The 26,241-nt window shown below is 37.2% G+C and overlaps 1 protein-coding gene across 1 annotated transcript in view; it reads right to left on the bottom strand.

Annotated features, from left to right (window-relative positions):
* MACROD2 (mono-ADP ribosylhydrolase 2) overlaps positions 1-26,241 on the bottom strand; it is a 2,026,389-nt gene that overhangs the window by 738,895 nt on the left and 1,261,253 nt on the right. The window contains exon 6 of the mRNA XM_023251484.2: positions 22,751-22,872. Within this exon, the coding sequence (XP_023107252.2) occupies positions 22,751-22,872 (122 nt within the window). The remainder of the gene's footprint in view (positions 1-22,750; positions 22,873-26,241) is intronic.

The following is a 26,241-nucleotide window of genomic DNA, read 5'->3' as shown; positions in this document are numbered from 1 at the left end:
AAATCCCCAATACAAAATCTAACAGCACACCTAAAGGAACTAGAAGCAGAACAGCAAAGGCAGCCTAAACCCAGCAGAAGAAGAGAAATAATAAAGATCAGAGCAGAAATAAACAATATAGAATCTAAAAAAACGGTAGAGCAGATCAACGAAACCAAGAGTTGGTTTTTTGAAAAAATAAACAAAATTGACAAACCTCTAGCCAGGCTTCTCAAAAAGAAAAGGGAGATGACCCAAATAGATAAAATCATGAATGAAAATGGAATTATTACAACCAATCCCTCAGAGATACAAACAATTATCAGGGAATACTATGAAAAATTATATGCCAACAAATTGGACAACCTGGAAGAAATGGACAAATTCCTGAACACCCACACTCTTCCAAAACTCAATCAGGAGGAAATAGAAAGCTTGAACAGACCCATAACCAGCGAAGAAATTGAATCGGTTATCAAAAATCTCCCAACAAATAAGAGTCCAGGACCAGATGGCTTCCCAGGGGAGTTCTACTAGACGTTTAAAGCAGAGATAATACCTATCCTTCTCAAGCTATTCCAAGAAATAGAAAGGGAAGGAAAACTTCCAGACTCATTCTATGAAGCCAGTATTACTTTGATTCCTAAACCAGACAGAGACCCAGTCAAAAAAGAGAACTACAGGCCAATATCCCTGATGAATATGGATGCAAAAATTCTCAATAAGATACTAGCAAATCGAATTCAACGGCATATAAAAAGAATTATTCACCATGATCAAGTGGGATTCATTCCTGGGATGCAGGGCTGGTTCAACATTCGCAAATCAATCAATGTGATACATCACATGAATAAAAGGGAAGATAACCATATGATCCTGTCAATTGATGCAGAAAAGGCATTTGACAAAATCCAGCACCCTTTTGTAATAAAAACCCTTGAGAAAGTCGGGATAGAAGGAACATACTTAAAGATCATAAAAGCCATTTATGAAAAGCCCACAGCTAACATCATCCTCAACGGGGAAAAACTGAGAGCTTTTTCCTTGAGATCAGGAACACGACAAGGATGCCCACTCTCACCGCTGCTGTTTAACATAGTGCTGGAAGTTCTAGCATCAGCAATCAGACAACAAAAGGAAATCAAAGGCATCCAAATTGGCAAAGATGAAGTCAAGCTTTCGCTTTTTGCAGATGACATGATATTATACATGGAAAATCCGATAGACTCCACCAAAAGTCTGCTAGAACTGATACAGGAATTCAGCAATGTTGCAGGATACAAAATCAATGTACAGAAATCAGTTGCATTCTTATACACTAACAATGAAGCAACAGAAAGACAAATAAAGAAACTGATCCCATTCACAATTGCACCAAGAAGCATAAAATACCTAGGAATAAATCTAACCAAAGATGTAAAGGATCTGTATGCTGAAAACTATAGAAAGCTTATGAAGGAAATTGAAGAAGATTTAAAGAAATGGAAAGACATTCCCCACTCATGGATTGGAAAAATAAATATTGTCAAAATGTCAATACTACCCAAAGCTATCTACACATTCAATGCAATCCCAATCAAAATTGCACCAGCATTCTTCTCGAAACTAGAACAAGCAATCCTAAAATTCATATGGAACCACAAAAGGCCCCGAATAGCCAAAGGAATTTTGAAGAAGAAGACCAAAGCAGAAGGCATCACAATCCCAGACTTTAGCCTCTACTACAAAGCTGTCATCATCAAGACAGCATGGCATTGGCACAAAAACAGACACATAGACCAATGGAATAGAATAGAAACCCCAGAACTAGACCCACAAACGTATGGCCAACTCATCTTTGACAAAGCAGGAAAGAACATCCAATGGAAAAAAGACAGCCTCTTTAACAAATGGTGCTGGGAGAACTGGACAACAACATGCAGAAGGTTGAAACTAGACCACTTTCTCACACCATTCACAAAAATAAACTCCAAATGGATAAAGGACCTGAATGTGAGACAGGAAACCATCAAAACCTTAGAGGAGAAAGCAGGAAAAGACCTCTCTGACCTCAGCCGTAGCAATCTTTTACTCGACACATCCCCAAAGGCAAGGGAATTAAAAGCAAAAGTGAATTACTGGGACCTTATGAAGATAAAAAGCTTCTGCACAGCAAAGGAAACAACCAACAAAACTAAAAGGCAACCAACGGAATGGGAAAAGATATTCACAAATGACATATCGGACAAAGGGCTAGTATCCAAAATCTATAAAGAGCTCACCAAACTCCACACCTGAAAAACAAATAACCCAGTGAAGAAATGGGCAGAAAACATGAATAGACACTTCTCTAAAGAAGACATCCGGATGGCCAACAGGCACATGAAAAGATGTTCAGCGTCGCTCCTTATCAGGGAAATACAAATCAAAACCACACTCAGGTATCACCTCATGCCAGTCAGAGTGGCCAAAATGAACAAATCAGGAGACTCTAGATGCTGGAGAGGATGTGGAGAAACGGGAACCCTCTTGCACTGTTGGTGGGAATGCAAATTGGTGCAGCCGCTCTGGAAAGCAGTGTGGAGGTTCCTCAGAAAATTAAAAATAGACCTACCCTATGACCCAGCAATAGCACTGCTAGGAATTTATCCAAGGGATACAGGAGTACTGATGCATGGGGCCACTTGTACCCCAATGTTCATAGCAGCACTCTCAACAATAGCCAAATTATGGAAAGAGCCTAAATGTCCATCAACTGATGAATGGATAAAGAAATTGTGGTTTATATACACAATGGAATACTACGTGGCAATGAGAAAAAATGAAATATGGCCTTTTGTAGCAACGTGGATGGAACTGGAGAGTGTGATGCTAAGTGAAATAAGCCATACAGAGAAAGACAGATACCATATGGTTTCACTCTTATGTGGATCCTGAGAAACTTAACAGGAACCCATGGGGGAGGGGAAGGAAAGAAAACAAAAAGAGGTTAGAGTGGGAGAGAGCCAAAGCATAAGAAACTGTTAAAAACTGAGAACAAACTGAGGGTTGATGGGGGGTGGGAGGGAGGTGAGGGTGGGTGATGGGTATTGAGGAGGGCACCTTTTGGGATGAGCACTGGGTGTTGTATGGAAACCAATTTGTCAATAAATTTCATATATAAAATAAATAAATAAATAAATAAATAAATAAATAAATAAATAAAGTTTGTGTAACATGTCATTTTAGTCCAAAGTCCTTTTATTAAGGGCTATAGGGGCCACTATTTATTTTATGGGCTTTTTTGTTGTTGTTTTCTTTCTCCTCATCCTAAAAATGCTCAATAGTGCCAAATGTGCTGCAATTTCATTGAGCGGCATGTTGTAAAACAATGCACTTCATGATTATTCAGTAAAAGTTTGTGCTGAGGAGCATTTAAGTCTGAGGATTTCTAACCAAGGAATGAACAAAGACATGGCATTATCATTTATCTAACTTTGTCCCTTTCCAGCAAATGAAAACATGATGGCTTTTCAATGACAGAGGAATCCATTTTTGAATTGAAATATTTTAAGTGGTTAACTAAACAGAATTTTGTATATTGTATACACCTATTTGGATCTTCTGACCCCTTCCCCCTTTTTCAGAAATTGAAAAGAGATTCTGATTGCTTTCCAACTCAAAATTAAAATTCTAATCACTGTCCTCCCTTACTTAGATGTCTTCTGTTTTCACAAAGCAGGAAATTTTCCCACCTTCTGTAGGAAAAACTGCCTCTTTAGAATAGTCATTCAGTCTTGATTCATAGAAATTTAGCTTTCATAGATTAATCATTCGTCTATTCATCCACAATAATTTCACAAATATTTGCTAAGTTCTTGCTTTGTGTTGGGCAATATGCTCAATTATGGATGTTAGTGGTGAGCAAGACTGATCTTGTCCCTACCCTCATGGAGCTTGCAATCTAGGGGAAAGAAGAAAATATACAAATAACCATACATATACAAAAGTATGAAAAGACAGAGCTGAGATCCAGAGGATGAGAAGAGCAAATGACCCAGGTGAAGGGGGAGGGAAGATATTTCTAGATAGAGAGGGTGACATATGCAAAGCTCTCTGGTATATACAAAGGTACCATGACACACAATGTTTATAAGCAAGAGAAAGAGTAAAGGCTAATTCTTAGAGTCTTACATTCATTCTTATGTTCATCTTCTTCCTTCGATTCGTTCACTCACAGTTTTCAGAGAAACTATACCATGCTAGGCACTCATGCTGATTATCCATAAGTTAAATTAATATGATCCCAATAAAAACACCAGCAAGATAAAAAAAAATGTCAATGATAATGAAGCTCATGGAAATCATGGGCTAGCATGGCAGACAAACAAGCAAATCACCACTGGGGGCTCCGCACAAAGAGTGGCACACACAAGGTGTGCACAGACACTCTGTGGATACAGGGACATATAAATCATACCTGGGACAAAAAGCACCAGTCATGGGAATCTCTTCCCAGTGGAGGTGCTCTTTAAGCTGAGTTATGGAAGTCTAGTTGAAGAGTGAAAAGAACTAAGAAAGGTAATTTTGGCAGAGGGAAAATTTCATACTAAGGAATAAAGTTCTGATGACCTTCCCAGACCTTCCATAGAGTGAAAAACTTGTATATGAGAGTGGGAACAGCTAAGTAAGAGGGCCTATGCAATAGGCCTAGGGTAAGGTGTCTCTAGTTTTCCAGTTCACAGCACTCTTAGTGTCTCAGTCATTTCTTCAGGCTGCCCGTAGGCCAAAAGTAAGGTCTCAGCGTTTCGTTTCTTAAGTATTTATGTCCAAACAACTTAAGTATTTATGTACTAACAACTCAGTAGTCGTATGGAAAAGTAATAGGCATAAATTGAAAGGAAAAATAGTACTTTGATTTCACTCTTAAATAACTATAATTATTTGCTAATGGGATGGTGCTTCTGTTGTTATTAAACCCTTAAACTTTGGAACCAGACTGGACTCTGCTCTCCGCATTTCCTATTCCATATAGATTTTCATTTGATGTTTCCTTTTTATCACAATAATGGTCAAAAACCCAACTCAGGAATAACATGGCATCATAGAAAGGAATGTTGTATGATCCAATTTTGAAACTGTGGATTACCTTGAAACCAATAGTTTACATGTTGTCCAAAAGATGTTGAGCATCTATATTTCCTTCAAAATGGAAAGAAATCCTGCCTCACTCCTATGAGTTGCCCCTATGAGTTTGCTATGGTTCCCTGAGTGCCTCGGGCAACAAACTTGCACAGGCTAAAGTAATCAGGCTTCCTCCTGAAACCTATAGGGAGCTCCTAAGTATCTCTAATTAAAGGGAAGGGAAGTAGTCAGGTAGGGTGTGTGTGTGTGTGTGTGTGTGTGTGTGTGTGTGTGTGTGTGTGTTAAAGATCATTCTGGCAGGTTGTGTAAAAACCTAAAAAGTAAAAGTTCAAAAAACCTTAAAACTTCAAGGAGACCAGTTCAGTGGGTTAGCTGAGAAGTAATGAGGAATGGTAGCTGGGATGGAGTAGAGAGGACAGTATAGCAAAGACTCTCAGCTGTCTCCTTGCCCCTGGCCCTCTCAGAGTTCCTTCCACATTGATGGCCTCTTGCGTCTGCTTGAGGGGGAGTTATGGCTGTCAGAGGTGCTCACCATGCAAGGCACAAAGAGTAGCAGGATATGCCAGCCCAAAATAAGACCAAGGAGTTCAGAACATGCTACCCCCAAATGTGCCACTTTTCTATATTCTTTATTTTGAGGTGTAAGCACTTATACAAACAGCATATACAGGAGAGACTTTCTTTGAACTAACATATCTGCCTAAAGACAGACTTCTAAAAGGAACTCAAGTGTCAAGGATTGCCTCCCTGAAAGTTTCATCAGCTAGGGAGGATTGGCCTTCATCACAGGAGAAAAGACTAGAAGTTGACACCACACCCAGACAAACTGTCACGAACTATCTATCATATCTCCCACTTATTCTTCCAAGATCCATCCTCTTTCCTAAAAATCATTTATTCTCCTTTAGGAGTCCTCCATTCCCTCTCTCCTCCCGCTATTATGATACACAAGCCTGAATTCTAAGCCACTTCTTTGAGTTACTTATTTTTTCCTGGGTCTCTCCTTTGTATATATGGGGTGTACCTGTTAATACACTTCTATTTGTTTTTCTCTGGTTGATCTGTGTTGTATTACAGGAGTCTCAGCCAAGAATTCAGAGGGTAGAGGGAAAATTATTTTTCCTCCTATATAGGGGCAACCTCCAGCAAGGAAGCGCAGGGTTGTTGGAGAAATACCCTAGCTTCTTTATCCTCTGATTCTGAAGTGGGTTCTATGTGGTTTCTCAGAGATTCCACAGCTAGACTGCCTCAGCTTCCATTGGTAATAATCTCCTTACTGTCATACCCATTATAGGTTTTCCTCTTTCCCATCTGATTTCCCTACTGCCCCATGGTGCATCCTGGGAAAAATGAACTCCTCAATAAATTTCTTGAACCCAGATACTTGTTCAGGGTCTGCTTTAGAGAGAAGACAGAAGGATAGGAGAGACATTACAGAAGTCAAAGGAACTGTAATAGATGACTCATTGGAAGGAGAGGAGTGAGGCAGAGAAATCTAGAATGACTCCTGGATTTCCAGCTGCACATTGCGGCTCTATTGGTGACATTCACAAAGGCACTAGCCACAGGAATTCAAGAAGATTACCCCTGACACACTAAGACTGAGGGCACTGTGGGACACACAGTGGAATTTTCCATCAAGCAGTTATATATTTAGTTGTGGAGATAGCAAGAAAAGTCTTAGCTTGAGCTATTATCTGGGAATCAGAAAGACATAAGTACTAATTGAAGCCCCAACACCACCAAAGTGTTAGAGCTTGACTGATGCTGCTAAGGAAAGACATTTTGCTGTCCAAGAAGAGCAGAGGGTGAACAAGGGAAGTCACAGGGGGTTTATGCTAGAGAGGTCACCACCAAGACTATTAAGAAAGAATGATCAGGCAGGGAGGAATTAAAGAGAGTAGAGAATTATTCTGGGAGCTAAGAGAGGCAGGAGTCCCAAATGAATGGTCCTGGTGTCAAGTACTGCAGGGAGCTCAAGTTAGATAAGGGCAAAGAAGGGCAGGGAGCATCACACAATAATCACACCTGGGAAGTTGCAGAGAACAGCCCTGAAAAGAGAGTTTGGAAGAGGACACACCATGGTGGGCAAGAGACATCATGGAATGAACTGACCTCAATTCTGGCTCTGCCTGGAATCCTGGGGTGAGCTTACATTCTTCCTCATGTAAACACAAAAGGAACAGCACGCAAGGCCCTCAGAGGGTGGTTCTTGAAGTTCATTCAGTAGCCTGTAGACTTTGCTTAGTGTTCCAAATAGAATATTGATTTAAAAAAAGAGAAAAAAGAAAAAGTTTCAGCAAAGCTCATCTGATCTCAGTTGAGCATGGAATGTAGGCAGGGCACTGTGTCCATGGGTGCGAAGAAATGAAGATGAACCAAATGCAGCTTCTGACCATCAGGATTTTGTAGTCCAGTCTGGGTTTTGCAGTTATAATACAACTACTATTTTTTTTTTTATTTTTTTAACGTTTATTTATTTTTGAGACAGAGAGAGACAGAGCATGAACGGGGGAGGGTCAGAGAGAGGGAGACACAGAATGTGAAACAGGCTCCAGGCTCTGAGCTGTCCGCACAGAGCCCGACGTGGGGCTCGAACTCACGGACCGCGAGATCATGACCTGAGCCGAAGTCAGCTGCTTAACCGACTGAGCCACCCAGGCACCCCTAATACAACTACTATTAACATATAAAGTGGAAAGTGGCAAATTGCAACAGAAAGCTCCATTTCCCTACATCTCTCCTGTGCCTTCCATTCTTTAAAATAAAATTTTTTGTGCAATTTATAACTTTCCTGTAAACTCTTCACAGCAAGTGTTCTGAGTGACATTATCCCTCTATATGACTTTTCCCAGGACTGGACATAAATTAATTTTAATGCAAACCCTCTTTATCTGGTTACAAACACCGAGGCCTGTGTTCTTCACTAGGCAGTGCCATGAATTATTGAATATGATTTAGATTCTATGGAACTGTCCTTCTTCTTAACAATTCTTTGACACAGACCAGGGTTTCTACATTTTTTATTGAGATATAATTCATACAACATAACGTTCATTTTAAACCATTTTAAAGTGCGTAATTTAGTGTTTTTTGGCCTTTTTGCAGAGTTGCGCACACGTGGTCATTATCTGATTCCAGATCATTTTCCTCACCCCAAAAAGAAACTGGATACCCATTAGTAGTTACTCATTTCTACTTCATCTCCTACCCCCAGCCCCTAATCTACCTTCTGTGTGTATAGGTTTACCTATTATGGACATTTTATACAAATGGAACCACAACATGTGGCCTTTTGTGACTGGCTTTTTTCATGCATAACGCTTTCAAAGTTCAGGCATGTAATAGCAAGTATTGGTATTTCATTTTTTTTTTATTGCTGGATAATATCCCATTGTATGGATGGACTATGTTTTGTTTATCCATTCATTAACTGATAGACATTTGGCTTGTTTTCTTTGAGTATAATTCTATCTTTAACCTGTGAGGAGGTGCCAACCAGTTTCCCATGTTGAATGTACCATTTTACATTCCCACTGCAACATATGAAGGTTCCAACTTCTCCACATCCTCACAAACACTTGTTCTCTTCCACTGATACTATTAAGGGCAGATTTTATTATCCCCATTTCACAGATAAATAAAGATGGGTCTACATAGCAATCAATTAGAAAGGACAGGATTCAAATATTAGTTTTCAAATTCTTAGGTCAGTTTCCTTCCAGTGATACCACAAAGTCATTCTGAAACCATATCAACATCAAGGTGTTACAAACATAGAAAAATGCACTGACAAAACTCAGGTATGATATAAATGACAAAACTCAGGTATGATATAACTAGGAAGTGATGTGGATTTCCAACATACAAACATGTATGTGTGTGTACATCCCATTCATTATGCTACTGGCTTACCGATGTACTCCTCAGAATATCAATGTACTAATGAGAAGCTTTCAAAGAAGATGAACTTCGATTATATTAATACCTTTAACACTGAGAGAAGATGATTCACTAGCATCAAAAGCATATGTCTTTGTAGTTCTTCAAACCGATTTATGATGTGATTCTAGCCCATGGTTCACTATATCTGGACACTTCTATTCATGCCATCAAATCAGGGTTATTGAAAAAAGAGGCAGAGTATCATATAAAGCTGAAGTATCCAATTCTTCAAACTGCTTCTTACATTTTTCCCAAAGCATAATATCTTTAAATTTTCTTTATAGTATACGCCCTTCGAGAAATACTTATTTAAAGCTTGGACATTCATTTGATTATTATTTAAGCCAAATTTGTCAAAAGTGGAAATGCTGTCACACAGGTTGTGTGACTAGAATGATAAAATTGGCAGTGCTTGGTCCCAAATTAGCCCCTGACATTTTTTTTCTAGTGGAATAATATAAATACATTTTGAGTACCGTAAAAGCATCCTCCTCACTTGTCATAGGACACTGATAAAATATATTTTCTTGTTTAAAGCAATAGAAGTGTGTTGATGCAATATGTCAGAACCCTTACACTGGATGAAAATTTCTAGTCTAGAAAAAATCAACTCCACAAGAAGACAGGTAAGACTTAACCCTGAGAAAATTTCCTCTCTTTATTTAAATCAAAACAATATAATGTGGAATATAAATGGACACATGAAACAAATATGAAATTATCCATTTCAGATGCTTATTCTCCATGTCTCACATTAATACTATCTGAATAGTTACTATCAGAGAGAATAATTAAGTCACATCTCTGAATTACTTACAGGAAGTCTATGATATTATATTTTGGTGATAATATCACAGGTATATAACATTATGAATAGTTCTACTGAGCTTGAATTTGAAATAATTCTCCTAAGTAATGGCTTACAGTATCCAAATGCGTGCAGGTAAACCAGCAGGCTACTTGGAAATACTGGCAAGTGTATGTTTAATTTCTATCCGTTGCCAGATAAATTAGATTTTATGAAATGCAAAGAAAGATGTTTGCAAAGTTTGCCTTTACCACCGTTTAAAAGAAAGAAGGTTTCAAATTACCCATAATTTAAAAAAAAACATTATACTGGGGTTGACTTAGTTAAAATTCTTTTTTTTTTTTTTTGAGTTTGTTAAAATTCTTAATACTAAAAGTATAATCAGATCCTAAGAGTTTATTTAGACTTTTTAGCAGAGAAAATCTGTTGGAATTCTGGGACCCTCTTTCTCTAGGAATGTTACACTTTTTTGTCCAAAACCATGATAGTTAGAGTGGCACACATGAAGTGGTGAAAGGGAAGGAAGTGTCTGCCTATTCAGCCATATAAGTCAGACCAGTCTGGGAATCAGTGAGGCATCAAACCAACAAGCACTCCATGCCTCAAATTCTTCCATGACTCAACATCCAAATTACAATTGAAAATCCTCTTTTGGTATCCCAGCTTTCCAGGTATGAAACTCATCACTTGCATATAAATTCACCGGATTCTGCTTTTGCGTTGCTATTAAATGAGCGGTAATAAGATCGCCTTAAAATAATATACATCTTTTTTCTCATGTGTATGTTATGGGTGAGATAAACAATAAACCTTAACCAGCAGAAAACAGAGGAACTAAGACTTGCTCTGAAGAAGAAATACTGTGCAATACTGGAGGAGAGATAGCCTTCCTTCCCCCTTGACCCTGACCCAAAAATATTCATGAATACACATGATTAGAGTAGCTGCAATTGCAGTTAATCAGATAAGCAAGATTTTGTAAAACTGGAAGCAGAAAGAGTTGACAGAGCAGTTAGTCTTCCCTGAAAGGCATAACCAAGAGATCTTAGTTTATGCAAACTTAGGGCAGAGACATTTCTCTGCCCTTTGCAAGAGAAAATTAAATTCAAATTTGACTCACATTTTTGCATGTATTTTGCAGTGTGCTCTTAGGCTCTTGTGCATTACATTGTGAGGTATGTAGATTCACACTCATTTTTAAATAACGTAACTGATACACAAGCTATTGTAATTCCTCTCATTATTCTTCCCAGCCTGCACCACTGGTCCTGGATCAGCCAATGGGCAGAGAAACAAGTATGGAAAAATCAAGAATTGTGTATTTGCTTCTTAGTATATTTTTGTGAAATCATTTACTTTTTGCCATTTCAATTTAAAAAGAAAAAACAGTTATTTTTCTTAGGCTTTCTTGCATTTTCTTCACTGTTCAGCATTGTTTTCATTTTGAATTATATTTCCTATGTTTAGAATCTCTCAAGGTTCTATCTATGAGAATTTGTTTCTAAAATTGGGAGCACTTGAAATTTTTAAAATAACTTTAGGAACTGCTTCTATGACTCTTTGCTGTCTTTATAGGACTAGTCATATAATCCTCTATCCTTATGGATGTATGTTACCTGAGAGTAATGTCATTAACATTTCACAGAAATGCCATTTTATGAATCTATACTCTGCTCTATTACTTATTACCTTGTCCAATATTCAGGAATTACAGAAATGAAGTAAAAAAAAAAAGTAATGGTGAGATAATTTTGCAGGGATGTAATAATAATAAAAGCCATAGCATTTAGACATGTTGTCAAACTATTTAATAATAATGGTTCTAATACTACTGCTAGTCATAATAAAAATTACTACAAGTAGAATATAAGCTCAACAAGCACCAAGTACTTGGAATAGTGACTAGAACACAGTAGTTGCTGAATACATATTTGTTGGACAAATTACTACTAATGAACCTTACTAATGAAACTTACTATGCAGTCTGCAAAGCATTTCATAAAAATTGTAGCATCTGAGTCTCATGAAAATGTTGGGATGAACCTACTATTATTATTTATCATTGTTATATTTTTATTTTTTTCTGTTATATTTTTAAACATTTGAGTTGCAGCATGGAAATTTCCCAAACAATGCATTCAGAAGAGATGGAAAGATTGCATTAAAATTATTCAGCTCACAGGGACAAAGATCTGGGTGGTTAATATACTGTTCTACTTAAGCCATAGATATAACTAGAACACTATACTCTTTCTATGACACACCTGCCAAGCAAGTAATTCACCTTCTTCACATTTCAGGAGCATGTGTAAGTGTTCAAAACAAAGATTGCTATGGTGTGGCTTAAACTGAATCTGTAACACATTTTCCATGAAAAAAAGCTCTTTATAATTCTATTGAATAGTACATAAACAAGTCTAGAGAGCTTTCTCGATACTGACAGGTTTATTTTTATTTTCAAAGTGGTATTGGTTTTATTTGCTTTGCTCTTTTAGTGTCTCAGTTTAACAGCCTAAGAATAGCTTATATTCTATACATTGAAATTGCTCTTCTGAAAAACATATCTGAACATTTGCAAGAAGAAATACACAGTTTAAAGCTGCTGCCTTTCCTCTAGACTATTAACCCTCTAGATATATGACAAAATTGCCCTGTTGTTCAAATCTAATGGTAGGCTCGGGACTCCGTGGTCCGTGTTTTGAATTGACTATTTTCCTCATGATACAGTAATCTGATAACTGCTGCTCAGGTCAGGGAAAAATAAAGCACTCGAGATGAACGTTTGCCTTGCAAATCTGTTTATAGTTTCTTTACAATTTTCACTGTAATATACTTTCTTTGACAGTGCGCTGGGCCAGTAATGCCTCTGGAAGACACTGTTGTAGAAACCAGTAATGATTTTCCTGGGAATGTTCCCTAGCCTTGTAAAAGGAACTGAAAATAATTAAGTGGACAAATCTGGTTAAATTGAGATGTTTTATACTTTCACTTTAAATAAGATTTCCTTGGTTTTTGCTACCATATCTGCAGAAAGCACAAGTGACTAAAAATAATTCTTTCAAACTATAAAAGATGAAGCAAAAATTTCAGACACTCTTACAGAAAGAATTGATTATGGGCGTATTGTAAGATTTTGAATAAAATATAAGATACCTTATTTCCCGAAACATTAAAAGAAGACATAATTTGGATGAATCATTATATTGGAAAAATATGAGGTAACTACCTTAGCAAATTGCTAACCCTCAATTTGTATTGTATCTTCTAATTGATTAACAATTTTATATACATCCAGCCTTGGGTAGCCAACTTTTCAGCTGTTTGACATGGTGATTCAAAATTTAGTGTCATGAGATGTTAAGAAAAAAGTTCAACCAAGGTGACACAATATTGTGATATTATTTCTCCACTACGTAAGAATTACATTCATTTTCAGTAACCCTGTTCATTCATAGGATACAACACTAGTCACATTAATTGCCATCCTTGTAACATGTATATCTTACTATACTCAAAAGAAGCAGAGAAGTTGTATGACTGAGTTCAAGAATAAAAATCTTTGGACAACCTGTGTTTAGCATATTACCCTACTGGAAACTCAGTTTAACTTAACCCAATGGTCTCAATTCAATCAGACCCATAATAAATATTTTGAGAAGACCACTTGAATACGCTGAAATGACATCTATTAATAGTAATACTTACCCATATCCAGGAAGCAGAAAGTGTCAGGGACCCACCCACATCCTCCCAGAATTCAGAGTTCCAGTACCTGCCTATGCATAGCACCCTCCAGCAAGTCCCTGTATGTGATTCTGCCTCAGGGTTTTCTCTCAGGCTGGCCAAGGAGCAGACAGGAAAGTCTAGGGAATTAATTACTACCCCAGGAGCAGTCCTCAGCCAGCCACAGGTGGAGGTGAAATATAAATGGCTCAACTCCCCTCATTCTCCAGATGGGACAATTGTAGGCATGTTCTATATGGTTTCCAGAGAGCTCGCCAGCAAAAGTGAGCCTCTGTTGCCCAAAGTAGTGACTTCCTTGTAATATGACTCTTGGCTCCCTTCCCTTCCCTTTCTCACTTCCCCATACTTCTGCCAGTGCTTCCTGTCCTAGCCTCCTGAATAAACTACTTGTGCACAAATCTTTGTCTCCGGGTCTGCTTTCAGGGGAATCCAAATCAAGACAATACATCAATTTTTTAAAAATGAATATAATGCCATAGGGGTGATATGAAAGAGATGTAAAGGGAAAGTGACAAGGTAAAGTTCTGTTCTCAAAGTAAATACTCAGACATGGCTACCTACTACATAGTGTAACACACAATAAATTAAGCAGCATGTATGAAAGGGTTAAACAGTTGCTTTCCTACATGGAATCACCATAAAAAGAACATCTGCAAATGCAGATTCACACAAGTGCAATGTGTTGCCAACTACCCTAAGTGGTGCGGCCACCGATGGCAGGGTTTTCTCAGGACACTAGGCAAAATGCTGAGCAAGCTAAGCACAAACTTCCCTTAATTTTCATGGTGGTTCATTCATATACTGAAAACAAAAGCTCTGTTTGTAATGTACCTTGTTGTTTATAAATAGGCTTTACTTATATGACTGTCAGCCAAAACATTCACATGTTGTGCAGGATAAGGGACAATTTGTCAGTGTGTGTCTGGTCAGCCCACACATTGTAGCACCTGTGGCTCACAAAATGCTAGTGGTACCCTCCAATTGTTTTCACTGTCCAAAGCCATGTTCACAAAAAGCCCCCTACAAGGCAGTAGTATAAAGTACCATGGGTTTATTTATTTTAAAAAGATAATTAATTAATTAGTAATAAACACACAAATAAGTAAAAAATAAAAGACATAAAACGGCAGAGGAAAGGAAAAAGGCACTGGATTTAGACTTTCCCAATTTAACTCCCACCTCTACTTTTTGTTAGAGGTAAGACCTTAGGCAATTTACTCATGGTCCTTCTGGCTCATATTCCACATCCGTAAAGTGGAAGAAACCACACTCTAACTCAAGCTGTTCCAAGGCTAAATGAGTAAAACACAATGTCTGGCACAAAGTGACAGTTCAAAAATATTAGCTATTCTTATTATTATATTGTCTGGCTAAATGACTGATCTCTGTAACCCAAGTCATCTCTCTGATTCATACCACCAGGTGGTATGAATTATGCAATATATGACAACATGGGTCGAGGTATATAATTCTAAGTTTTCCAGGCATGGTCTATGAATTTACCATCATTCCATGTTTTCGCACCTCCTCAACTCTGCTGTCCTTTCTTGGTCACTGGTTATTGCCAGCAATAATGACCTGATGAGAATATTATTATAGATTTTGTACCCTTATGCCCAGTTAGGATGTATTTGTACCCTTATGCCCAGTTAGGATGTATGCCCAGTTTAGGAGTGTAGGGAAAAAAGAAGAAAGAAAAATATTGATTTAGCCTTGTTCTCCCCTCTTTTGCTAAATCAAAGAAATACAAGGAGCTAGCAGGAGAATTTAAATAACAAATGAGATGATGTATACGAACACACTGTTGTAAACTATAAAGTGAAGTGCAAATGTAAAAATTCTTGTGTTCTTGTTATTTATTAATAGTATCATTAGTCACAGAGCTGTTAGAATTCCAGCTAGGAAGGACATGGACACCTAGCATTATCTTTTATAAATGAGATAACTGAGAACCAAGACTAGATGCTGCCTAAGAAGAGATGGGGAAAGGTCACACCAATGGCTCTGTTGCAGGGGGTGCTTTGAGATGAAGTACTGGCTGGGAAATGGTGGTGCCAAGTTAGGCAGGGGCAGAGGTAACAAATTAAAGGGTCATCTTTTCAAGGCTGCAGAAGTCTTCTTGAAGAAGGGACTGCATTGATTGATGTGGCCTGTAATGGAAACTCAGATAATGAAATAAAACCAGCATTTAAGAATCTCAAGCTGAGAACTCATTGCCATGGCAACCCTCTCAGAAGGGAACTTGTATAAGAAAATAAGGCGCACTTGACTACACCTTAAAATGAAAACCTACACTGCAGTGAAACAATGAAACATAGGATTTGCTTACTTTTGTAATGCTTAGAGGTTAGCACCGACATTGTAAGTCCATTGTCTTTTCCATTGGAAGTTATTTTTTAAAGTTTTTTTTTTTAATTGAGACAGAACCTGTGAGACTGGGGGAGGGGCAGAGAGAGAGGGAGATAAAGAGAATCCCAGGCAGGGTCCACGTGGTCAGTGCGGAGCCCAGTGTGGGGCTTGAACCCATGAACCATGAGATCCTGACCTGAGCTGAAACTAAAAGTCTGATGCAAGTCAGACTGAGGCACCCAGGAGCCCCTGGAAAGTTATTACTTCTGAAGTAATAAGGCACAGATTTTGAAAGGCATGGATTACGTTTCTAAAACTGAAACTGATGGTAGAAGAATTTGCCACGACATTTAAGGTCACAGTGCAAAAAAAGAGAAAAATACATGGCAAGAAACTTACAAAAACCCTTATAAAATATTTCTATGCTCACTTGAAAACAACAAAGACATTATGATACGTAAGATAATGTCTGTGCTACTATAGTGTCTCTACATAAGTCTGTCCATCCAATTGCAATTGGAATCTTTCCTCACTGCCCTCAACACTATACTCACCCCTGAAATTTCACCAAGATATTCAGCAAAATAATATAAATAACTTCCATTTGTATGTTTTAGGTAATATACATTCAAAAGGATATTCTGTATATGTGAAGTACTCTTCCAGTCCCAAAACACCCTTTTAATTTCCTCAGGACACAGCATTGTCCCAGAAATCAAAATAATTTAGTTGTTTAACTTCACCAGCCTGACTATTCATTTCTCAAATCACATGTGTTAGAATTCTGCGGTTCTAAGACTTGGATCCATTCTTTGACACTTACCTTTATCTTTCCCAAAGTTTTAGAAAAAATCTGTACCCTCTTTCACTTTTCTTTCACCTTTTTTTTCCTATTCCCATTTCTAGTTTAATGTTTTTCTAATTATCCCCTCCATAGTGCCTTATACTTTGCCTATCCAAGAATCAACACTCTGAAGGTTGTGGAGAACGTACACAAAGTGAATTTGCATATATTTGAATTTTGCCCAACAGGAATTCATGGTTGGAGGAAAATAAGTGAATTTTATTTGAAGTAAGTTGGAAGAAATAAGATACATGCAAAAATGAGGTCTAGAGAGCATGAAAGATTATTCAGATTTTTCATTTGAAACTTTAAGACTTGAGGAAGAATCATGATTGAAATCGTAAATTTAAACATTCATCACTATTAACAAAGCTGTGCTAATTAATAATTCACAGAAGAGATGTGCCACTGTAAAATGAACCATTAGATTTATTGATTACTTTTATCCTTTTACAACCTAAAGCAAACATGTAGACATATACTGGAAAGAAGCCACCAAGAAGAATGGACACAGGAGAGAAATATAAGGAAACTTTATCTCTTAAATTAATAAAGGAGTATTATTTTTTTCATAGTGAAAAAATTTTGTCTACAACATGTTCCAAAAACGAAATAACTACCTTACTTCTAGATAGTTATGTGTAACTATAACTTTTCCCCCTTCTCTATTTAAAAATTTCTTTTTTAGCAAAACTGGGAGGTACATGAAATTTATTTGTATCCCGCTGTTTTCTGTTTCTGTGTTTTCTGTTTCTCTCAACCTTCCTCCAGACCCCCTTCCAATTCCCCTCCTCCCTCAGGCTGAGATGCTGAACACTTTTATCATCCTCTAATTTATGCTGCTAAAGTGAAAAGTAATGTGATAAATTTCTTCATGTTAGGGTATTAGGAAATTAATTATCTACAGATCTCATGAGTATTTGCATTTTAAAGGAAAATTGAAGAGAAAGGACAATGCCTGACCATCATAAATTACTCATTAATTATGGAATTTCAGACATCTGTGGGAAGATGTTTAAAAGTGATGAGAGCTAGAGATTGCTCTCAAATCACACAATGGATATGATGATCTGGTCTATTTATTTGTCTGGATGGGCAGGAGATTGAGACAAATTGTATATGTGAAGACAATCATTATACCCTCTGGGTCTTAGAAGATGCTTAAAATGTGTTGGTACTGATAAGCATTATTAATATTTTTTAAAATAAATAAGTGATCACACTATTTGTTTTACCTCCATTAAAATTTTAAAGAATTCCTTTGGAGAAATTAGAATATGGCAGATATCTCTGACCACTGTACTGTGATCCCAAAGCCTTTGGTTTAACTTTGGCAGAAAAGCAGTGCCTATCAAATATTTCATTTATTCATGGATATTTCTCTGGCCCCCGTGCCACTAGACAGGGCTATGTGAATAGTTCTGTCCAATGAAATAGGAGCAGAAATGGTGTGTGTCATGTCTAAGCTGAGATGGTAAAAAGTTAATGCATGAGTTTGCAAGGTCTCTGTTCTATGGCTGAGCAGGTTGTCAGTTTGAAACACGACAGCTGTGAGATGATGGTATGTCTGTAAGCCAGGGTCTCTGAACACAGGCTGCTGAGATTTTGAGGTTATTTGTAGTTGTACCACAACCTAGCTGGTCCAGACCATTATGGCCTTTACCATATTGCTTTACAGCTACTTTGTTACATATCTGCTACCCTACTGTAAATAGATAATCTTCATTCATTTTTGTATCTTTGTTGTAAAATGATGCATCATGGGAGAAACCATAATTATATGAGTATTTTTTGAAAATTGAAAGATTAGACTATAAATTTAATACAGTTAATTCTGGTGACAAGAGTCATATAATTTAATTCAATTCAATGCATCTACTGAGCAATAGAAGTCTATGGTATGTTCTGTACTTCCAATACAAATATGAATTGGTAATAGTAACAATATTATTCATGCTTAGAAATAAGATGACACTAATAGTTATAAACAACATTAATACTAGTTTTAATTGCCTGAATAAATTTATTATAAGATAATAGAAAATATATATTGGTCTCTGTCCCCAGTTCTTGACACAGAGTTCCTAAAACTCTTGTAATTTTCTAAGTAATAAGAAGCTTAGAAGCATCTTTTGTTTTAATACTTGTCTTTGACTACATCTCTGACACAGGACTCTGAAAACCCTTGTAAATTCCTAAGTAATAAGAGCACTAGGGGCAACTTTTTTTCTAATGAGGCAATTCTTGTTGGGCTCTTGACTGGGTCCTGGATGGGGGCTGGTCACTAGAAAGACCAAACAATGATTAGAAGCTTGAAATTTTCAGCTTTACCTCTCATCATCCAAACAGGAAAGAAGGACTAGAAGTGGAGTTGATGATTGGTCATGACTGTGAGGGAGTCTCACATTAGGACAGGGTTCAGAGAGCTATCAGGTTGGCAAACACAATCATACTAGAAGGGTAAAACACCCCAGTTACACAGGGACAGAAGCTCCTATAGTTGGGGCCCTCCCTGACCTTGCCCTAGATACCCGTTCACCTGGATGTTCATCTATATCTTTTATCACATCCTTTAACAAACTGGCAACTGTAAGCAAGTATATCCTTGAGTTCTGTGAGCCTCTCTAGCAATTAACTGAACCCAAGGAGGAGGTCATTGGAACCTTGTATCTATAGCTGGTTGGTTCAGAGACTGAACTTGCTACTGGCATCTGAAGGGTTTAAGTGTGGAGAAAACTGGGGTTAGGGATCGGACCATTTGGGACTGGGCCCTTAACCTAGGAGATCTGACACTATTGCCAGGTAATTAGTATCAAAACTGAATTAAATGTAGGACACCCATAAGGTGGCCCAGTGAATTGCTGGGTATGAGGAGAAACCTCCACATATTTGGTAACCAGAAGTGAAGGGATTTGTGTGAAAAGAAAAGAAGACTTACAGGGAATAAACACAAAATCAAGAAGAACAAAATTTGGGGGCGCTTGGGTGGCTCAGTCGGTTAGGCGTCCGACTTCAGCCCAGATCATGATCTCATGGTTCATGAGTTTGAACCCCACATTGGACTCTCTGCTGTCAGCATGGATCCTGTTTCATATCATCTGTCCCCCTTTCTCTCTGCTGCCACCTCACTCATATTCTTTCTCTCTCTCTCTCTCTCTCTCTCTCTCTCTCTCTCTGTTCCTCCCCTATTCATGCATGTGCATGCTCTCTCTCTCAAAAATAAACATTTAAAATTTTTTTAAGTCAAAACAACAACAAAGTTTTTCCCTACACGGGGGGTGGGGGGGGAACAATTGAGTTTTTCCTTTGCAAATGTACTAACTGAATACTTGGTAATAATTTATTTCTGTCTTAATAGCATCAAGAAATGACATGATGAATGTTTAGAGGTCAGGTTTTCAGAATAGATGCCAAAGTAGGAATGATCTCAATCTCTTAAATTTGCCAAATCATAAAATGTGAAAATAACTTATACTTAAAGTAATATTACCAAATACTTTGATAGAGAATTACATTTTTCCAGTTGTCTTACATCCATTATCTCAACTGACCCCCATAACAGCCTCTTGAGTTAGATATATCTGAGATAACAGTAATAATTTGGTGATTCTTTGTATGTAGAAATTGAAGTTATGAAACATGTTTTCTCCTGAGGCTATGAAGTGTTGACATGGCTTGCCTGTGGTCACACAGGGGTAATTGTAAAGCAAGCACTGGTAAAAGGGTTTTTGAGAAATTTTCTTTGACATGTATTATAAATGAGCTCAAGTTAAGTTTATTTTCTATCTTACTATCCAGGCTTTTTATAGCAATAATCGCTCCCTATCTATTTTAATAAGTCTATAAAGTATAAGCCTACACTATCAAACATATATCCAGTTGCAATAAGTTGCTAAGAATTTTCCATTTTCCCCACATAATGAGGATTTGATGACATTAATATTATGATTTTTTAAGCATTATAATTTTTTAACATTGGCCAAGAACATGACATTCCATATAAAATACAAAGCCTTGTTTCCTCCTTGAAGGAAGGAAGGAAGGAAGGAAAGAAGGAAGGAAGGAAGGACAGAAGAAATGAAGGAAAGAGAGAAAGAAAGAAAGAAAGAAAGAAAGAAAGAAAGAAAGAGAAAGAAAGAAAAGAAAAGAAAAAAAGAAAAGAAAAGAAAGAAGCATGGAGGAAAGGTGTGAGGCAGAGAAGAAGGAAGGAAAGGAGGTAAAGAAGGAAGGAAGGAAGGAAGGAAAATGGATTTTTGTGTGTGAATTAGAGACAAGACATTTGATAGAAACTCCATTCAACCATGATATAACATGTGATTAATTTAGCTGACATTTTGCTTCACATTTCGCAAATATTTTCCACCTCTATTTTTGTTTACTAATATTAAAGTGACTTTAGTTTAGCACCACCTGCTAATTTAGCACCAAGTGAGATATAATTAACCCCTCAAAATCATCATCCAAGATATTAAGATAGACCTCATCCAATCCCAGGATGATTAGAGTAGTCTCAGTCCATCTGTAGGTCATCTCATAAATGTCAATTTAACTCAGTCTATAATTCTCCCACTTCTTACCTAATAGTGGCAAGTAGTATAACAGCAGCTATGATTGTCTTAAGATCATCATGGTTAGGGATGTTTCTTTTTCCTATTAAAAGGATGGGTGCTGCTTTTACACTATTTATAGTTGTCTAGCATCTTACTTTCTCCTGTCTTTAGAAAAGGGGTCATCAGAGATGCCAGTGAATTCATTAGCCAATTCTCTTCAGGTCTCAAGGTCTATATTTGCCAGGCTAGAAACTTCTCTACATATCCATTTTTCCAAGCATTTCAGCCCCCACCTTTTGAATCAATAAGCCACGTTGACAAAATTTTAATTATTCCCTAAACGTGTATGCACACCTGTTTTGAGTTTCCTTATTTTGCTGTAAAGAACAAAATCTACTGGTTCAGTAGTTTGCTTTGCTTCATTCTCTCTGAACTTCAGCTTTCTCCTCTAAGACAGAGTGGTCTTACTTACTGATTTATTTTTAAAGAAAAAAAATAAAAAATGAAAGAGTAAAATAAAATATTAATCTCTGTTAATAATTATGCAAAGGTTTAAAAGCCATAAAATTAGCTTGCAAAAAAAGTTTTGTTATTTTAAGCAAACTCACCTATGTGCACTAAAAAAGACATTTCAAAATTATAATCATGCACGAAAAGTCCAGCCACTATCCCAGGTTATCTAAATGTGTCTCTCAATGCTCCTTTATACAAGTAATAAAGCCTTCAATTTTGTGACCCCCTAAGCAAGGCTGATCCATTCAGCCTGCTAAGAAGTCAATTGTTTAACTATTTTCCTGTCCCAGCATTTCACCAAGGTTATAATCTATGTGAAAAGAATCCCAGGGATTCTGCCCAAATTAATTTACTACTGGGTATTTACACTCTCATTTTTCTCATACTTTTATTTTCCTGGTGTAATTGATATGTAATAAACGTAGGACATGTTGCAAAAGAAAAGCAGGTGAACAAATACTTCCAAATCCAGCTCGAAGAGACTTCCTTTCATCCCAGCCTGCTGGTAAGGAAATAGACTAGACCCGCATTTTTTTGAACTTTGTCTAAACGGATAAAGCTTAGAAGGGATGTGGCATAGTTTAAGAAGAGCCAAACAGATTTAAAAAGCAGCAAATTTCAAGTTAAAATGCAAACACACACACACTTTCTTCAAAAGCCAGTGGCACAATGATTGGAAGAAAGTAGATGAGATGGCTCTGGTTGTGTGATCCTACAGTGTTAAATCCTAAACCATCATGGATAATTAAGCAGATATTTAGGGTACACAAAATAGTGCCCACATCACTTACTGAGAAACTTAACCTTAGTTTTCCAAATTTTAGAAATGGTTTCCTACTGTCATTTTGGACAAGTCTGATTTCCCAAATATAAAGGCTGAAATGAATAAGAAATAAGAAACATAAAATTACTTACAACTGATCGGATGTTATTTTCTTTCACCAGCTTCAGAGATGATTTATAGCAATTTGCAAGGTCTTCCTTGTGGGAACCATTAATATGGCCTCTGGCTATTGGTCCTACAGTGTGGATGACATCTGCACATGCAAAAGGAAGAAGAAATAGCATAAGCAAGGTGTTTTTCACTTTTCACAAATTGGCACTTTATTTATTTTAGGTATTTGTGTTGGAGCCGGGAGCAAGTTAAGAAATATTGATAATGCAAATGCTTCTCTGGTAAAAGATTTTATATAGCACAGCCTCTTAAAGTAGACAATTGCCCAGGAAGGTGATCATTGTGAAAGGGCATCCCCTAGCAGTAAATTATTCCATCGTTATTGGTCAGATCCAAGTGAGACCGATTATAACACAAGATGTGAATAATTGGCACCCTGGCAAAAGACAAATCCGTGGTGGGAAATAAACTGAGAAATAATTGCCTGCAAAATGAGCATTCTGAATTGACATGGGAAGAGCCAATGTTACACATCACTTTACTTATAAATAAGACAACAGTTTTAGGCATTGTACACAATAATAAAAAAGGGCAAGTTTCTGAAAATGTGCCAAGATAATTTATAACAATCAGTGATAACCCTAAAAGGAATAACTTCAAAATATTGCTACCAGTTTTAAAATGCAACCTACCAATCCTCACATAAGTGAGGTATGCTAGGGAAAACACTCCCTAGAAATTACCTAGCTTCTAATTTTTACTATATTAAAACTTTCAAAATACAATCTGTACCTTTCAGCCTTTATGTTTAAAACAAAAGATTAGATTTTTTTTTCTACATCAACCAGTCATTGTATTTTTTAAATATCTACACACGCATACATTTTTACATTTAGGACCATAATGAAATAGAACTGTTCTGGGTTTTTTAATTTTTTTTAATGTTTATTTATTTTTGAGACAGAGAGACAGAGTGTGAGCAGAGGAGGGTCAGAGAGAGAGGGAGACACAGTATCTGAAGCAGGCTCCAGGTTCTGAGCTGTCAATACAGAACTAGATGCGGGGCTCAAACTCATGAACCACAAGATTATGACCTGAGCTGAAGTCAGATGCTTAACTGACTCAGCCACCCAGGCACCCTTGAACTGTTCTAGTTTTAAAGTCCATAAGGATCATAAGAAAGAACTAAAATTATAAACCAAATTATTTGAATGCCTAATAACATCTGCTTTCCAGTCTTATCTGTTAATCTGGATTATTAGCCCATTTCATTGATGTAAGTAATGACGACTAATCACCTCTGATCAGAAAGACAAATTTGGTCTAGTATTATCGGAATCATATAATGAAGTGAAATCATTTACTTTGATCAGTACCACTTAATTTCAACAATAATGACAAGACAAAAACACATTACAAAAGTGAGACTAGTTTTAAATTGCATAGGACATTTCACTAGCGAATAAGTCACTAAGGGTAAAACCTTTGTTGTTTGCCTGCTAAATACTGAGTATATTACTTGATGTTTGAGAAAATCCCACAAATGTTGATTTCAACTTTTAACTCTGAAACAGTATTTAAACCCTTGTTAGATAATATTAAAGATGATATCTTGTGATCAAAATAGGCAAAAACATCACCAGTGAATTCATGCAGATATTCTTTCACAGGCAAACCTGGCTTAACGTGAGGACCGCTGCAATACAGGAGAGGACAGAGGGAGATTAGGTTATATTCAGGAAAACAAAACAAAACAAACAAAAAACCTAGCACACAGTGATATCATTTTTTTGTAATAAGAGTAACAAGTAAGAGTTGTATATATTGAAGCAATACAAGCTCTGTACCATATGTCGTGAATTTTTTAATGAATATTTCACATTAGTTTCCATATTGCAGTAAATGCTAGATGAAGAAGGAAGGTTGTATTTAGCTTTTCTTCACTTTCCCCTTTGTGACTATGTGTTTGTGTCCACCTATGATATTCTACATCCCCTAATGAATCCAAAGGTAGAAAAGCTGTAGAGTAACAACACAGGATTCTACAGAAAACATTTCCCAAAAGTGGGTACCATAAGATGTGAATTTAAAGGTCAATTAAATTTGGGAGTCACTGGGGGAAATTACATCAAAATAGCTACCTTAGTGCAGAACTTTTAAGACCTTTAGTATGCTACCATGGATTGTGAGTCTCCACGAGAGGGATACAGAATGGAATACATTTGACTCTTGAAAACTATGTTTTACAGAGTACCTCAAGGGACAAATTTATCTTTGGGAAATGTGCTGGGGCAACTCTGGCACCCTCACTGCCATTGTTGAAGGACAAGGCTGTGTTTTTTGGTTCCCCTCCTTACCCATTGCCTTTGTACATCAGATACTTAATACATAAAGGAGCAATAGAATATGACCTTGGTTTCCTTATTTTATGGATGGAGAGGGTCAAGAATAAGTGCCTCGTATCTGGGATCATAAAGATGTGTCTACTTGAGCCAAGTAAAAACAGGGCTTAGAGGCATTAATGGGAAGGGGAGAGAGAGAGAGAGAGAGAGAGAGAGAGAGATCATAAAAGGAGGAAATAGTGACATTTTAAAGAATCATTTTTCTTTGCTTTTTACTTTAGACATCATTGTCCACATAACAAAGGGAATTTATGAAACATTATTTATTACATTTTTATAGTTTTCTATTTAATTTAAAAGTCTGAAGACAAGCAGCCAATCAATGAGCTTCCTCCTCAACATGAAAATATTGATCTCTGTATTTTATGCTCTATATTAAACTTACAACATCCAAGATCAAATGTTATTATCGACCAACACGATGACCTCTCAGATCCACAAAGCTGGAGGCAAATCAAAGTGAGGCTCAAAAATAAATTTCCTTCATTATTTTAATTGTTCATAGCACTTAGGAGTGACTCTTCTACACTGACAAGTTCCTCTTTTCCTGTTATAAAACTCGGTCAGGAGGTCATCTTTCCAATTCCAGCTCCAGCCCTGACTTGCCAAGTGCCCCAGATGAAGCCATCTTTTCACTGGTCCCTGCCTTGGGTTCCTTATCCATAAAACAAATAAGCTGCTCAGATGATCTCTGTGGTTTCTGCTGTGATGTGGACATCATTAATAATAGACTTTGTAGGGGCGCCTGGGTGGCGCAGTTGGTTAAGCGTCCGACTTCAGCCAGGTCACAATCTCGCGGTCCGTGAGTTCGAGCCCCGCGTCAGGCTCTGGGCTGATGGCTCAGATCCTGGAGCCTGTTTCCGATTCTGTGTCTCCCTCTCTCTCTCTGCCCATCCCCCGTTCATGCTCTGTCTCTCTCTGTCCCAAAAATAAATAAACATTGAAAAAAAAATTAAAAAAAAATAAATAATAGACTTTGTAATGGAGCCAGGTGGAGTAGAGAATGATAGCTGGGCAGTCACAAGAAACCTTAAGCAGCTTGCAAGCTTTGTGAGTATTAAGGATCCTGTTTACATATAAAAAATATTATAGACTACCCTTTCATGATA

This window comes from Felis catus, chromosome A3, assembly GCF_018350175.1.
Source record: "Felis catus isolate Fca126 chromosome A3, F.catus_Fca126_mat1.0, whole genome shotgun sequence".
NCBI classification, from domain to species: domain Eukaryota; kingdom Metazoa; phylum Chordata; class Mammalia; order Carnivora; family Felidae; genus Felis; species Felis catus.
This window is presented reverse-complemented; position numbering and strand designations above follow the sequence as displayed.